General features: G+C 49.7%; 1 protein-coding gene across 2 annotated transcripts; it reads left to right on the forward strand.

The window, feature by feature from the left end:
* The first annotated feature begins 1,278 nt into the window (after window positions 1-1,278).
* On the forward strand, window positions 1,279-16,023 carry YWHAE (tyrosine 3-monooxygenase/tryptophan 5-monooxygenase activation protein epsilon). Of its 2 annotated transcripts, XM_081172212.1 has the most exons (7): window positions 1,279-1,483; window positions 4,400-4,599; window positions 7,891-7,997; window positions 8,619-8,825; window positions 9,398-9,534; window positions 13,452-13,497; window positions 14,516-16,023. In XM_081172212.1, exons 1-6 carry the CDS (start codon window positions 1,420-1,422, stop codon window positions 13,457-13,459), a joined length of 723 nt encoding a protein of 240 aa, XP_081028338.1. In that variant the 5' UTR covers window positions 1,279-1,419; the 3' UTR covers window positions 13,460-13,497; window positions 14,516-16,023. The 2 variants fall into 2 exon arrangements, with proteins under 2 accessions (XP_081028338.1, XP_081028337.1); XM_081172211.1 differs by lacking the exon at window positions 13,452-13,497 and having other exon boundaries at window positions 1,281-1,483.
* The last annotated feature ends 518 nt before the right edge of the window (window positions 16,024-16,541 follow it).

Raw genomic sequence — 16,541 nt, forward strand, 5'->3', positions numbered from 1 at the left:
ATGGTAACAAAATTGAAAAGGTACCTCAATATTTTCTTACGTGCGTTGCACATTAGGATCAATTTCTTGGTAGATGTAGGATGCAAATTGAATTACTATTAAATGGACATTATGTGTCCCCAAAGTTGATGAGTTTCAGTTTTCCTGCCAGTTTAAATTGTATTTAACTCACATGGCATATAAGAGTTTTGACACCGCTTTGATGTGCTTGACAATTTAGATTGCACTGTGGCTATTGAGACTATAGCTGACAAATAAACTAGTTCAAACCAACGTCTCCCTGTGGACATGCCAGCTGCTCACGGTACCGAATATTCACTGTAACTGAGCTATTTCTACCTCTTTGCAGCCTACTTGTGCACTGCGCTAGTCCAAAGTTTGTGCCATTGGGCTCTCCGCCCTCCTGACCTCTTTATGTTGTGTAAATCACCGGGTGATCCTCAGATGAAGGGTAGTACAGAAATCAAATAATTCTTGTGGAAAGCTTTCTCCATCGCACTTATCCTGCCAACCAGGTTTGAAGCCAGTCTGCCAATATTAAGTCAACTGGTTATTTTTATTTAAAAATTCTAAATTTATTACAAAGGTGTCCCCAGATCTGGGCAGCAGATCTTTTGAGAAATAATTATTTACTACTTTGCCAAAGTATGTATTTGTATACATTTGTATACCTCCCTGCATCCAACAGAAAAAGTGTGAGTCCTTTTGAGAAGAGCAGGGGCAAGCCTCCTCCCTGACATCGGGTTGCCATTTGAGCAGGGCGGTGGGGAGGAGGCTGCGCAGGGTGACAAGGGTCCGGCCAGCAGGAAGGATGCAAGTGGGGTTGTGAGGTGCACCAGGGATGCAGAATGCATGCAGAGCGCCCTTCTCAGATGCCGTCCCCCTCCCGAATGGAGTGCTCTTCCCCAGGACACACCTGCGGGCTTTATTGCATTTATTGTATTTATATAGCACATTTTTCTTCAAAGGAGCTCACAACAGCCCTGTGAGGTAGGTTAGGCTGAGAGGCCCGAGGTCGCGCAATGAGCTTCAGGGTTGAGGGACGGACTCGAACCCTGCTCTCCCGGGTCCCAGTCCGACCCTCTAACCGTTACGCCACAGGCCAGCCGCTGCGTGGCGCGAAGAGGCCGCCCGCCGGACAACCGCTGGAGGCCAGGGCGGAAGCGGACGCCGCGGCTCTCGCGGTTGCTAGGGAGCCGCTGTTGCTATGGCCGGGAGGGGGGAGGGAGGGAGAGCGCGCGTGCATAGCGGAGCGGTGCGCCTGCGCGCGCGGCCCGGAGTGCCCGGATGTAGCGGGAGGAGGCGCCGCCGCCATCTTTGCCCGGAGAGCAGCGAGAGCTGATCGTGGTTGAGCCCCCCCCGCCGGACCATCGGTCTCCATCCGCCCCGCGCAGCCCCCGCCGCCCTCGCCCGACGGACATGGACGACCGGGAGGACCTCGTCTACCAGGCCAAGCTCGCCGAGCAGGCCGAACGCTACGATGGTGCGCGCGGGGGGCGACGACGACGCCGCCGACCCTCTGGCCGGCGGAGGCGGAGAGGGACGGGAGGGAGGGAGGGAGGGAGGCAGCAGGCCGGCCAGCCAGCCGGGGAGCCAGAACAGACAGGGCGGCGGCGACCAAGGGCCAGCGGAGGGAGGGAGGGAGGGAGGGGCGGGCGGCTGCCTCGCTGGCTGGCGGAGGGGAGCGCCGGGCACAAAATGGCGGCGCGGGCCGGCAAGACGGGGCGGGCGGGGAGGCGGCGGCGGCGGCGACAGAGGGAGAAGCGGCGGGGCGTGGGGGGGGGCGCACACAAAATGGCTGCCGCGCGCGACAGGCGCTGAAGACGCCGGCGGGGGAGCGGCGTGAGGGTCTCCTGGGCGGGGAGGACAAAAGCCCCACGCCGGGCCTGGGCGGCTCCCGGAGGTCTCGGCGGCGCAGAGGGGCGTGGCGGGGCGGACGGAGGCGGAGAGCCAGCCGGAGGGCGACGCGGCTCCTTGTCCCTCTCTTGCGTCCAGCCATTTCCCCGGTTCCCGCAGCCCCCGATCGCCTGGCGGGGGGGGGTGTGTGTGTATGTTCACTGTCAGTTTCGCGCCCCGCGCTGGGTCCGGGCTCCCGAGGTGGGTCTTTTTTCCCCCCCAAGCTGGTTAGTTCAAGCGAACACTCTCTCCCCCCCCCCCAACGTGTTCCCTTGGAAAAGACCGGCAGAATTCTTGGGTATTCGCCAGGCTCTCGTTGAAAGCACTATAGAATACCACTGCCCGTTACTGGGCAGGGGGAACAACCCTTCTGAGACTCGCAGGAAGATAATCGGGGGGGGGGGTTACTGGGAAATAGCATGCTTCCTTAGCTGCCATCACTGTCCCTTGCTGGGGAACTGAAGATGTGGGGATTGCTTAGGTCCATTTGCTCTAGTATTTAAAAGCATCTGCTGCTGTGAAACCCGGAAGCGAAAGCACACTCTCCGCTTCACTCAGTTTCTCCTTAAGCTTTACAACCTGTAGGGAGCAAGCATTTACCTGGGTTTGTGTGACACTGGCCCGCATCTTTTCTCCATGCTGAGGGGCAGGGAGGTTTGACGGGGCAGAGAGTGTGGGGTGGTGCCCTTGTTCCTGTGGATAGCACACGTTGATCGCAGTGCAGGGAGGTTCTCTCCAAAGCAGGGGAGGGTGGAGCTGTCCAAGGCAGAAAGCCACTTACTATTAGGTGGCCTGTTTCCATCCCATCCTGGCCATGACGGCTGAGCTTACAATACAAGGAAGGCTGTATTTATTGAAAAGGAGCTGGGCTATTTGCGGTGACATGTGGACACTCTGGGAGTTGTAAACGCTTGACCTAGCCGGCCTTTTGCAGTCTTCACATAAAGTGCCTTTTAGCTCCTTGTAGACCATGGAAGCCGCCACCTTTGGAGTTTATCCCTTGCCTGGGTAGCCGCATCTTGGGCAAAGGAAAGTGGCAATGGCTTAGAGTGCTGAGCAGCTTGTGACTACCACTCTTGGGCATGCCTGTGTGTTTTTTGTGATGACCTGGTTCCATTTCACCTGTCTGCTTGAAATGTTAAGTCTGAGCTGACTTCTTATTTCCCCTCACGTGGTACATCTAAAGCATGGTAGGCTGCCTTTCAAAGGCTCCCTGCAGACCACAGGAGCTGAACATCACAGGTGCTCTTCTTCCTCCCCCTGCCCCTTCCAGGTTACAGCTGCTCTCCTTCCTTAACACCAAATGGCAAGAGGTTCTCCCAGAGCAGGAGGCCTTTCCTGATTTTGAAAACTGAGCTTCAGAAGTGCAGTATAAGGTCAAAGGCACTCCCTGCTTGGCAGTGGCCTGGCAACCCCAGATGTTTGGGTGACTTCTAAGCATAAATGGGCATGAGACCATGAAGGTGCCCTGAATATACTTCATTGCCCAATGTGTTTCAGGTTAAAACCTGTACTCAACTCTAGAAACATGATACATGCATATTAGCATATTTTCAAGACTCCCGCCTGAATAACAGTATTGCTTTAAATTCTTTTGGGTAAATGTCTCCTGAGCATTCTTATTGTCTCTCTTTCCCCTTTTGGTTCCTGCATTTGTTGCCTCTTCATCTTTCCTCTGCTAAAGCAGCCAGGTAACACCTCTTGTCCCCTGCTTCTTAGCCTTTCCAATGCTTCTGTTTCTGCCCTCTTCCCCTCCAAATTTAGAAACTTATATTTTGGAAGCAGAAGGAATTATGCAGTGTAAACATGTGACAACAGATACCACAATACAATCCGGTCATTTTCATTACGGTTCTCCAGCACACATCTGGCTCAGCATAGCTTGGAATGCCTCATCTTCTATCATATAGCAGATCTTGACTGCAGCTGGTGCTCAGTGATATGTGATGGTTGCCCCAAAGCAGCTTTACATAAAGGGCTTCCCTTTTAATATGGATACAATTTGGAGTTGGTTGATATATTTGTGCTCCATTTCTGATTACTGTTCTTTGCTACAGTATGTATAAATTCACTGTAGTGAAGGCATCTTCTGTTTTCATACTACATGTGCATGAACAGGAGAACACTTGGGGGCTGAAAAAGTTGTATGATGTACATCTAATCTGAGTAGCTGACCTGAAATCACAGCCCTGGTGGTTTGTAGCTCAGCACGTCAATGGAGCAGCTCATCAGTGCCCTTTCCTGGCTCCTTGGAATAGCATAATGGATGCACAGTGAAAGTGCTTTGGTGACAACAATCACACCACTTGAGTTCTTGTAGGTCTGTGAGGTTGTCCTGGGTTGTGCAAGTGGCTGGCTGCCTCCTGCCTCCCCTGCTCAGGTTTGTCCAGACTGACATTAATTCAAAGCCAGGCTTGTGTCTGGTTTGGTGATGGTTTTAAATGGAAGGGCATGGAGAGCAACTCTGCTCAAGCACACACAGACACACCTGTTCTCTCTTTAGAAATGGTTGAGTCAATGAAGAAAGTAGCTGGTATGGATGTTGAACTGACCGTCGAAGAAAGGAACCTGCTGTCTGTTGCATACAAAAATGTAATTGGCGCTAGAAGAGCTTCTTGGAGAATAATCAGCAGCATTGAACAGAAAGAGGAAAACAAAGGTGGAGAAGACAAATTGAAGATGATCCGGGAGTATCGGCAAATGGTGAGTGCTCAGGAGAGAAGGGACCCCTGGGACGCTTGAGGGGGCAGCTGGCGGGGTTTGCAACCCTACACGCAACACAGTCCAGTGGGTGGGGGGGGGGGCTCACAGAATTCTGTTGTCGTTGCAAGCATCAGTGTGTGAGTTTTGGATTGTGGAACATAACTTCTCCAGCTGCACAGCCATGCTGTTTAGGGTAGCCCCCAGGTAAGGGTTGCTTCATGATTTCTCTGTGATGGCTGTGTTTGGGATTGAGCAAGACTTTTCCCAGTGTAGACTGAGGCACACTTGTTTCATGAAAAAAATCTCGAGGCACACCACCATTACAGCCCCGTGACGTCAGCGCGCAGCGTCACGCCGGGAGGGACATGAATTGCTAGCAAATTACATAATCACCTCCTTGAGGGCTGGCTCATATTCTCCGAAGGCAGAACCCCATTAATTAACAGGACAGACTCACACCATAGCCAAGACGAGGGGGGAAAACCTCAGTCATGCACATGTGGGGGCTAAATGAGGACGAAGACCGGGCAGAGAGCAGGGTTCAAATCACCCCACCTGGCCAGGACAATCCCTGGGTGCTCCCTTGGGCCACTCGCAGGGCTGTTGTTGCGAGGATAACACGGGGAGAACCACGTGCGCCCCCGGGAGCTCCTTGGAGGAGAAAGCAGGCGATGAATGCGAAATATATGAGAGGCGACCAGGTTTTGCAGGTGAGGGGCCCCCGCCAGCCTCCGCTTCCAACACCCGGCGCAACGACGCCGAAGTTTCCCCCCGGGCTCGGCTCGGGGAGCAGCGCTGCTCCCCCCCGGCTCCCCTTCTCCCTCCCGGCTCTCTCTGCCGCCCACTGGGGACCCCCCTCACCTGCCAAGTCTGGAGCGCCGGTGGAAGTTGCATGCATGCATGCAGGGCGCCGCGTTGCCATTGCATTGCACTGCACTCCATGCAACGCCTGCATGCATGCATTGTCTTGCACGCCCGCCAAGGAGTCTCCCCGCTGTCCGATGCGTCCCCTCCGGCGCGGATGCAGCATTGCAAAAATAACCCCCCCCCCCGACGCAGCCCTACCTGGGGGGCAGCCTCCGCCGCTCCGCCTCCGCGGGGATCCCCGGGCTCCATCCTGCCGCCCAATCTCCGCGGGGGCGCAGGCAGGCTGCACGGGGTCTGCGCGGAAGAGCCCCTGCCCGCCCGGCCGCCGCCGCTGCGCTCATTCCATGGCCGGGAGAAGAGCGCTTCAAACAAAACGCCCGGCCCGCCAGGCCACGCTGGGAAACGTAGTTTGCGCACCCCGCGCGGGCGCGGAGCCCAAGAGCGAGGGGACTACGGATCCCGGCAGCCCCCGCGCCGGGGACGGAGGGGGAGAGGCCGGGTGCAGGGATGGAGGGACGGGTGGGCGAGCGAGTGAGTGAGTGGCAGCCGCCAAGCCTTGGCCGAGAGCCAGGAAGGGCCTCCCCGGAGGAGGAGGAGGGAGGCGCAGGGAGGGAGGGAGGGAACCCCAGGGGTCATCTAGTGACGGCGCCCCAATCGAAAATTTGACTTTAAAAAAAAATCGAATTTTTTTAATTTTTCCCGCGGCACACCAGGCAACACCTCGCGGCACACTAGTGTGCCGCAGAACAGTGGTTGGGAAACACTGCTCTAAGGCTGCATCCTATGGTGTCTCTTTGCACATGGAGGCTTCTATGAATTGGAGGGAATGGGTGGTTCCCTTTTCCTCTGCACCCTCCTTCTCACATTGGCTCCAGAGGGGCAGTATTCATGGGGCATGCAGGAGAAAGGGGGAATTGCAACAGTTGGCTCCTGATCATGGAAACCCCTGCGGGAGCCAAGTGTAAAAGCACAAATGGTTAACCAACCTTGGAGTGTGAACCTTTCCTCCTTGTGAAGATCTGCCCACTTCTCCAGTGCTTCGATATCCTTTTTGAAACCAGACAACCAGCCCTGTACCTGCATTTCAAGCACAGACAGATCATCTATTTATATATAAGGCATTTATTATATCCACCCCTTTCCTCATAATGCCAAATATTCAGTTTGTCATTGACTGCTGCAGCACAGAGTTTGGCCAACCATGGAAAGCCTGCAAGCAGGACATGAGCACAATAGCAACCCCCCCCCCCCGGTGGATTCCACCACAGCACCAGGTCCAGATGGTCTCATTTTGTTCCAAGTGGACAGTCTTTGGGGTGGGGGATCCTTTGTTTGGCACCCATGCCTACAATTGAGCATGCTGTCCTTTGCATAAAGCTGATGGGAATCGCTTGAACTGGAATTGTAAGGGAATAATGGTGGCGCCTCTGTGCTGTGGAAATGAAGCTGTCTAACAATGGGCATCCATAAGTTTGCACTGGAGCACAGTGAAGAATTTGCATCTTAGGCAAATCAAGCTCTGAAAAGTTCCCTGGATCTTTTAAGGGCTTTGTGTGTTGTATTCAGTTCATAACAGTAGATACATTGGTACCTTGGGTTATAGACGCTTCAAGTTACAGACTCCGCTAACCCAGAAATAGTACCTTGGGTTAAGAACTTTGCTTCAGGATGAGAACATTAGCTAAAGTGGTATCTCAAGTTAAGAACAGTTTCAGGTTAAGAATGGATCTCCAGAACAAATTATGTTCTTAACCCGAGGTACCGCTGTAGTGTCTCAACCTTGGATTCAAATAAGAGTTTAGGGTGAGTTGCTGGATCAAATAGCAAATCATTCAGTGGTCACTGGGAAATTAGGAATAATTTAGATCACCCTGTTGCAGTGATCAGTTGGGCATGCATTTGCACTACAGTGAATACACAGATAAGGGGGTATTGTTTCTGAAAGCTGAAGATTTTGGGATCAGGGTGAGGTGGAAGGATGTCGCTGTGAACAACAGCTGGGGGGAAAGTGGGCAAAAAGAATTCCCTACAGGCTCCCATGTTGAGATCAGTGGGACACCTGATGAAATTTGTGCATCTCCCCACCCAATCCCTGCCTTGGATTTCAAAACAACAGCTAGCCCCGCAGGCCTCTTCCTTCAGACCCTCCATTCTGCCCCCTGGGGCATTTAAGGGGGGCGCGGGGTGCATCGTGGCCTCTCTGCTCCTACTTTGTATACCTCTTGGGCTTGTAGGGGAGGGAGGTAAATCCTTGAGTCAGAAACTTTACCTGGGCTGGAGGCAGGGATTGGAAGGCAAAGCAGCACACTTTCCCACAGGAGTGAGACCGATGATTATTCAAAAATTCTGTTAAAGTTCTGTTTGTTTATTCATTGGCAGCAGGTTTTCTGAATTGGCCATTCTTTTTTCCTCTCTTCCCCCAAGGTTGAGACTGAATTGAAACTAATCTGTTGTGATATTCTGGACGTACTGGACAAACACCTCATTCCAGCAGCCAACACTGGCGAATCCAAGGTTTTCTATTATAAAATGTAGGTGTGAAATACGGAAGGTGCCTTAACTATGATGCTTGTGGGTAGAGTGGGTTCTACTCAAAGGTGACGGGATCCTCCCTAGTGGTGTAACGTGTTGGGAGGCAGGGGCAGGAGGGGATGAACAGTTCTCCTCCTGCCCCCTCCAGAAGGAAGCAGAAGTTCGGAGAGAAATGGAAGCGTTTGTAATATTTTTCATCAGTTCTTGTATAATATTGTTAAGAACATAAAATGTATTGTGAACAACATAGCAAGCATTAGTTAGCACATAAAGTTATACTCCTATATTTATTAAATTTGACATGAATGAACTCCTTGCCTTTATTCAGACAGTAAACTAGCTATTTCACCATAAAGTAACAAACATTTCATGCTTTTTTCTTTGGGGGGGGGGAATTATGTTTAAGGCAGAAAACTATCAGTAAAGAAAAGGAAATTGTATTATTTGAGCTTAGAAACAAATCTGTCTCTACAGTCAACAGCTTGCATAGCTGGTTATTTATTCATTTATTAAATTTATATATTTAAATTTCTGCTTAAATGTTCTATATGGAAGGCTATGCCAGCTGGTAAGCTGTTGAAGTAAGCAATGTTTTCTTCTTTCCTTCCCCCTGCTCCCAGGAAAGGGGACTACCACAGGTATCTTGCAGAGTTTGCCACAGGAAACGACAGGAAGGAAGCTGCTGAGAACAGCCTGGTGGCTTACAAAGCTGCTAGTGACATTGCAATGACAGAACTTCCTCCAACACATCCCATCCGCCTAGGACTTGCCCTCAACTTCTCTGTTTTCTACTATGAAATCCTTAATTCTCCTGACCGCGCCTGCAGGTGAGGAGCAGCCCCCCGCATGGGAGGGTTTGGGGGAGGTGCTGCCTGCTAAGCAGAGTTCTCAAGGTTGTCTCCTGCAGCTCTGAGCAGGGGTGAGAAGCAGAAGATGTCAGGGCAGGTGGGTGGGTGTTTCAGCTGCCACTGCTTCTGGGTCTCTGGGCCTGTTGGAGTGTGCAGCCAGGTAGGCATGCAAAAGGGTCGCCCTTGTGTGCCCACCCATACACCCCTGGTCATCTTTGTGGGTTAAAACTTTGCTCCCCTGGTGAGAGACAAAAGGTGGAGAGAATCCTGAGAGTGCTGTAGAAGTGGGCAGTGGCACCTCAGGAGCGGTTTTGCATAAGAGCCCTGCAGCCAAAGGGAGGCCACCTATTCTAGCCTCCTGTTCTCACAGTGGCCCAATAGAAGCCCACGAGTAGGACTTGAGTGCAACAGCTCTCCCCTCGCACAGTTTCCAGGAACTGGCATTGAGGAGCATTGTGGCTAGGAGCCACTGCTAGCCTTGTCCTCCGTGAATTGGTTTTGATTTGTTAGATCCGGTATCTTGGAACACTTTGTCATCTGTCTCCTTGTAGGTTGGCAAAAGCAGCTTTTGATGATGCTATTGCAGAACTGGATACGCTGAGCGAAGAAAGCTATAAGGATTCTACACTTATCATGCAGTTGTTACGTGATAACCTGACACTATGGACTTCAGACATGCAGGGTGACGGTGAGTAGCTGATGATGCTCCAGCCTTAATCTTAACATGGGAGAGAGCAAGTGGGGCAGAAGGTTGCAGTGCGTTCCCATGGTTCCAGCTAGCCTGGAACAGGAAGTGTGTCACATTGGTTAGGCTGTTGGGGGCACGGTATTTAAGAAGTAGGGAAGAGATTGGGGACACTTTTTCTCTCTCCCAGCTGAGCACCTTGCAACTGTCAGCCTCAAAGCTGAGTCTTTTAATGCTTATATTTTGGAGGACATGCAGTTGTGATTCCCCATCTAGGATTCTTACTGGCATGACACCAGAAATGCTCCAGTTCTTCTTCTCCATATTTCCAACTGACACATGGATAGTCTCTTGTCTTTTTCCAGGTTTCAACCATAAATGATTGATTGATTGATTGATTGATTGATAAACGGACACAGTCTGGCTTCCAGTTTATGTTGACCCTTTTCCCTTTCCCATGGGCTCAGCTGTAAGCATTTTTTAAAACTACCTTTTCCTTTTAGTTTTTCCACAGTTTTTTAAATGCATACTTGCATACTAATGTGTGCCTAAGGATCTTCGTGGTATGTATAAACCACTGCATTGATAGATGCTCAGCCACTTGAATTTGCTGTTGGAGGGGTGACTGCTGTGGCCTCCCCTCCTAGCAGGGCAGCTCTTGTTCAGGGTGCCAGACATCTACTCCGCCCTCCAAGTTACTAGGAACTGTCAGGAGCCCAAGCAGGGCTTTTCCTCAGCACTTCAATGTGCTCATGAGACTGTTTTTCTGGGGTTGCATTTGCTTTTTCCTTTCAGCTACACTCCTGTGAGCCTTGTTCTCCTTCTTCTTCTGTGGCCTTGTTTTGGGCTCATTCAGTGACTGCATTTGCTACTGCAGTGAGTTGTCATCTCTGGGTGACAGGCAGGAGGAGGGTGTTTCTTATGTACCTCAAGCATTTAGTTTGAGAATCACAATTTTTAAATTCATTACAAGCAACCCACTCCCCCACTTACGCAGAAGATATGTTCCGAAGCACTGCACTCATCTGCAAAATTGCATATATTTGAAGCACCATTGAAAAAGCCTGCAAACACCCCTCCCCCTGCCTGTGATGCTTTTGAGTTACTTCTGGGTTCAGTGTGCTCCACTATTGCACACACATTTAGCACGTGTAAACGGGTGGGGTGCCGGTATTATGCATATTGCTGATTGCCTCAGAAAAACGTTTCTCTAGGCAAAAATACATTGGGTACAAAACAATGTTAAGGCAGCAGAAATCACTTCAATATTGAATCCAGGCCTAGCATTAAAAAGCAAACAAGGACAAGCCCCAAAATACATCACAGATAAAGAGAGTTCAAAAGGCCATGAGGGCAGAAAGCAGCCAGTTGCCATCATGAACTTTGCATGTCAGCTGGGGTCCCACGGAGAAGCCTTGGTTCCACATAGCGGGCAGTTTGATTCCCCTAGTTTAGCTGTGAATACTGGAAGAAACTTGTTCAGTCCCAGAATAGTTGCAAAGCGTGAAGTGAAGTGAGGAAAAGAAAACGATGGTCATGATCGCATGAGATGTTTCTGTTGAGACCACCAGCCTCATAACGGGGTGTGTTTGTTTATAGGGGCTGACCTTTAGTTTCAGAGTTATGATCAGTCTTTTGAAAAAGACAAAATTCCCTTTCCCAGCTGGAACTTTGCTGCTGTTTAAAATCAGGAATGCCTGGCCATCATTCGTTTGGTCCTCTGCAACAAAATAAAAGCGATCAGATAGTTTCCTCTTGGTTGAAAAAGAAGCATCATCATGATTTTCACAATTCACGTGGCAGATCTTTCATCTCATGAGATGGAAAAGTGTTCTGGTAGCTTGACTTGGCATTGGTAAATGCAGAACTGGTAACAGTGCAGAATCTTGGTGGCTGGAAGGTGGCAAATGCGCTTGTGCTTGGTACATGACCCAGACAAGGTGTGGGGTGGCATCGCATGGAACCAGAACAAGTGAAATGGAGCTGAGCACACCTTGTCTTGGGTCCTGCAGGAAACCGACCCTCCTAGCCACTAATAGTTGGAGTGCTAGTCCTGGTGGAGCTAATGTGGCACCCAGCATGCTCAGAGGGGTCCTGAAGTTTTCAAGAGTACAAAGCATTTGTTGCTGGTAACCCCCCCCCCAAAAAAAAGAATCCCCAAGGCCGGTGATGAGGGGGAGAGGAGCAAAAGAAGCTCCATACTGCGTCAAACCATTGATCCGCCTAATTTGATAATGTCTGCGCTGACTAGCATAAGCTCAGCAGGGTTTCAGGCAGGGAGTCTCCCAACCCTACTTGAAGACACCAAGGATTGAATGTGGGGCCTTCTGTTTGCAAGGCCAGGTGCTCTGCCACATTTTTACCCCAAATGGACTAGATGTTTTTCATCACAAACAGGGAGCACTCCGTGCTGCATATGCCAGTGCAATAAATGTAGTAGTATTTGGTGTCAGATACTTCCACACACATTCTCAGGTAGTCAGCAAATTGTCCAGATTTGGATTCCAACAGTTATTTTTTCTAGACGGTATGTTAAAAAAAAAGGGGGGGGAGCACATGGCCCTTTCCCAGGCAGAATTAAGGAAAAGCGCTTTTAGGACAGGTGGCCTTGGGCTTCGTTTTGTCAGACTTGGACGCCCCACTCCCAGCTAGAGAACAGACCCCGTCTCCAAAACCCTGTACTGGTTCTCCACCCAGCTCTTCACTGTTGCAGCACTCCCCGAGTCTTAGCACAGGCACACCATTCAGCACCAAGGTGGGGTTCATCTAGCAGAAATGGTTTTGGTGGTGAAGCCAGTATTTCTCTTCTCAGGGAAATCTTCAAGTGTTGCTGTCAACCCTCATTTTCGTTCAGCTCAGTATTAAAAGGTCCAGTACCTTTCTGGGTCAGGAGTGTGAGGCGGCAGCAGGAGAGAAGGGCTTTTTAAAATCAATTTTTATATGTCCTAGCTTTCTTTGTATTTATGCAACACATAAAATTTATGCTTTTTGTATTGTGTACATACCATTGTTTATATGGTTTTGTAATTTTTGCATAAGTTTTTCTATGTTGTTACCCACTCTGGAATTTATTTTTTTTTTTTAGTGTAGTGGACTATAAATACTGTAAATAAAACAGAACAAATCCAAATTAGAATAGTTTAACAATAATAAAGCAAAAAGTTAAAACCACTGCAAGCACAGCAACTTAAAAAATAAATAAAACCAGTATGGAGCGTTGCATGGTGCACAGATCTCAAATCACTAAAATAGATGCACCCGTTACAGTGAAAATGCCTGGGAGGACGAAAAGGTATTCACTGGGTACTCAAAAGGTCATCCTGTGGACTGCCACCTCCCAGAAGGCCCTGCCCCCACCTCAGCTGCTCAAGGAAGTATCAAAAGAGCAGCAAGGGGTAATCCATTCCTCCTTTTCTGCTTTGGGGGGGGGGAGTTAATTGGCTTTTCATTCAGTAGTCATCCGTATTGTGAAATACAGGCAGCAAGCATTTCACATGGGGTGTCCTTTCCCAGCCCCTATGCTCTGCCCCACTCCAGTCTTCTTTCGGGTCCAAAAGGACCAGTGCATCTGCGATCGTGTGTCAATTAGACCTGCTTAAAGTGGACACTACCTGTGTGCTAAAATGACACCCAGGGAAAAGATGCATTCTTCGGAATCCACTTCAGGATGACTGATTCTACCTCAAAAGTTATTGGTTCGAGTTGTGAGAAAGTGTGAAGGGTGAAAAGGGAGCATCAGTGCACAGTGGCAGTTCCCAGATGTGCCTGACTTTTGTGTGTGCTGGTATCTTTGCAGTCCCTTTCCTAACCAGCCAGATTGGGCTTGCCACATTCCCATCTCCTGCTTTCCGTAAACATTGTACCTGGGCTCATTTGCTGCCTTTCTCTAACTCCTGTTTTCCCCCCTTTCTGTTGTGTAGATTCTTAAAAGGAACTTCACCTGTTCATTTTCTAAAACTCTACTTTGTAAGTCTTCATGATTACTTGGGGAGTGACTGTTTTCCTCCTTGGCACTAATGCTCGTGGTCCTGCTTGCATATCTTGATTCTTTCAGGGCTGTGCACCAGCTCACCTGCTTCCCATAGGTTCTGAATATGGGCCATTGGCCATGGGTTTCTGGAGACCTGGGCAGGCCCCCTTAAGCGCTTGCTCTTTGGGCAGTTTTCAACACGTTTCTGTGCCTCTCAAAATGGCAAAGCTTAACGTCTGCACTGCCAGGGTTCCCCTGAGCTTATCATTTCAGTGGCCCCATGAAAGGGCCTGGCACGTGCAGTGACGCATCCCTTCTACCTCTTGCAAGAGGAGTGCCAGGAGGGAGAGGCACAGACGGCATTTTGGCCATCTTCTTCTACTGGTTGATCCAAGTCCTGCATGTCTGGGCTAGATCCATGCCATGTTAGGCGTGTTCTCCTTTGGATGTAAGGGTCCATGCTTGTGTGTGTAAGGTCAGGCACCAACTGGTGAGTGGCAGAGGGCAGTGGAGCAGTCTTGTGTTCATTGCATGCTTCAGTCTGAGGAGGTGGCTCCAAATTAACGCCAAGCATGTGAACAGCCTTGGTCAAAACAACCCTTTCTGTAACCTTTGGCACAAGGCTGCTTGTGTTGGAGTTGCAAAGTAACCATTAAAACAGTGTTTGCCTTCTGCAGAGCAGGTTTGCAGGGTAGACTAACAGTGTGTTGCTGTAGAGATAGGAGCCACTGAAAAGAGCCATGGTCCTAGGGTGAAAGGAGGAAGGCATTTCTTTTGGCTGTAGAAGTTACTTGGTTATTTTGGATGCTTGTTTTGATGGCCAGCATTTGAGATTTCACCAATGGGGGGGGGGCTGCTCTCGTCACTGTCAGGCACCCCCTGCTGGGCTGCCCACTTGTCCTGCCGCTGCTGTGAGGGGCCAAGCTCTGTAGGTGAATCCTGGCAGGCAGAGGCCTCAACGACAGGGTGATCTGTCCTACAGCCATGGCCTAATTCTGTTGTTTTCCTTCCCAGGTGAAGAACAGAGTAAAGAAGCGCTGCAGGATGTGGAAGATGAGAACCAGTGAGACATCAAGGCCAATAAGAGACCCCCATCTTTGTCCCCCTTCTACCGCACCCACTCCCATAAGCCCCTCAGTGTCCCTGGGAACCATCTGATCTGACGTTTGTGATGGGCCCCAGAATTTAGGTTCCTACCCTGTTGGTTTTTTTACACAGTTGAAAAGTTCTTTAAAAGGCAAGAGTGAATGTCTGTGGATTTTACTGGTGCCAGCTTTCAGTTTCTTTTAAGACACTAACCGGACTGGCTGCATAGAGGCTTTTTCTGCATTCCTGTGTTGTCTTCTGTCAGTGTTGGAGGTGACATCTGGAAGCCATTAGAATTCTAGCAGAGGCTTGCACTGTAGAGTGCATGTGTTGGCATTTTTCATTTTTTATAATTGTTTAAACAATTTTATATGAGTGTTTAGAATTGGGCGTTTAGCTTGAAGTTACCGGTTTCATTGGGACAGTTCTTGTAGTGGTTTTGCTGTAAAAGAAAAAACAAAAAGCAAAAAAAAATATCCAACTGTGCTGAGATGATATTGCTGCAACAGACGGTGCTGGTAACGGTTCAACAATCCGTGGCTGCTCATTCTTGCCTTCTCTTTACTTTCCCTCCAAGCAGGTTAGCATTGAAGGTGGCGTTGAAAGCCTGCATGTGTGTTCAATATTTTTCTCTCCCTCCCCCCTCCCTTTTCGCTAGCTCAACCTCTTTTGTTCAGTATGTGTAACTTGAAGCTAATTTGTACTACTGGATATCTGACTGGAGCCACAGATACAGGATCTGTATTGTTCTTACTGAAACACAGCATGGAATTAACATTAAACTTAAATAAAACAACCCTAAATTAAAATGATGCCAAATACTACTGCTACTTTACCCTGGTAAATGTTTAGCAAGAGCTGCAGACCGAACAAGTAGCAGGAAGAAAAGTGTTACTTAATGGAAGAGAGGCTGGCTGTAGCATAATGGAGAGGGAGGCCATCACCAGAATTTGTGGGTCTCAATTGGCGGCTGCCCAGAGAGCGCAAACTTGGGCACTGAATCAATCTGAGGTGGTTCAATCTGCTTAATTGTTGCATTGCGAGGAAACAGTTTTTATCAGGGAAGCAGCAAGGCAGACGCCTGCCTAACTGGGTCAAAAATTTGTACTCTGGTTGAGCTAGAACACCTTTTTGAAAACCAAGCCATGCTCCCTTTCATTTCTTAACGGCTCTGTTTCCTTTCAAAGTTAAACTCCGCTGTTAGCTGTGCTCAGTCCTTTTGGTCACATGCTGACAAAACACTGAAAGGATTGTGGGGAAGCCTTCCGGCCCCGAAAAACTGTTCCTTGGCTGCTTCAGCCTCCTTCTGCTAATGCCTTGTACCCTCCTTCTTCTGGTCTGAACTGTCTCCTTGCCTTTTAGCTTCATCTGGGCTTTCCCTTCTGGCTGAGCAGTGAGTCTGTTGGATAAATAAAATACTGTGTCAAGATTCTGCACCTCAGACTGCTCTCTACTGAACCCTCTCAAAAGTGGGAAATGCTTCAGCACTCAACCAGCATCTGCCAGGCCCCCACCAGTCTCCATCCCTTCCAGTAATATGCTTAGTGATGCCTTTCAGTACCCTTCTTGGTGAGTGGGTAGGGGCTTGGGGCTCTTAACAGTGTTTCCCTCTTGAATAATGCCAAGAATTGTAGTTGGTACTGGAGGGTTAAAATGGATTGCTTGATTCAAGTGCCCATTCCTTTCAGCAGCCACCCATTTTCATTTTTGAGAGCTGTTCCCTTCTCCCACCCCCCATTTCTCAAAATGCCAAATGAGCCAGTGGTATGGCGAATCTGCACATTAACGGATTTGTTTGGGGCAAGTGAGGTTCTAGCATTGCCCTTGTGCTAACAGCTGCTACTGCTCCTACCTGCACATAGAACTGAGGTTAATGGATCCCTTTCCTAGGGGTATATCTGAAAAGAGAGCATCTAGCCTGCCACAAGAACCACCCGTCCGTTGAAATGCAGTC

The sequence above is a fragment of the Podarcis bocagei genome, assembly GCF_964188305.1.
Source record: "Podarcis bocagei genome assembly, chromosome: 15".
In the NCBI taxonomy this organism is placed as follows: domain Eukaryota; kingdom Metazoa; phylum Chordata; class Lepidosauria; order Squamata; family Lacertidae; genus Podarcis; species Podarcis bocagei.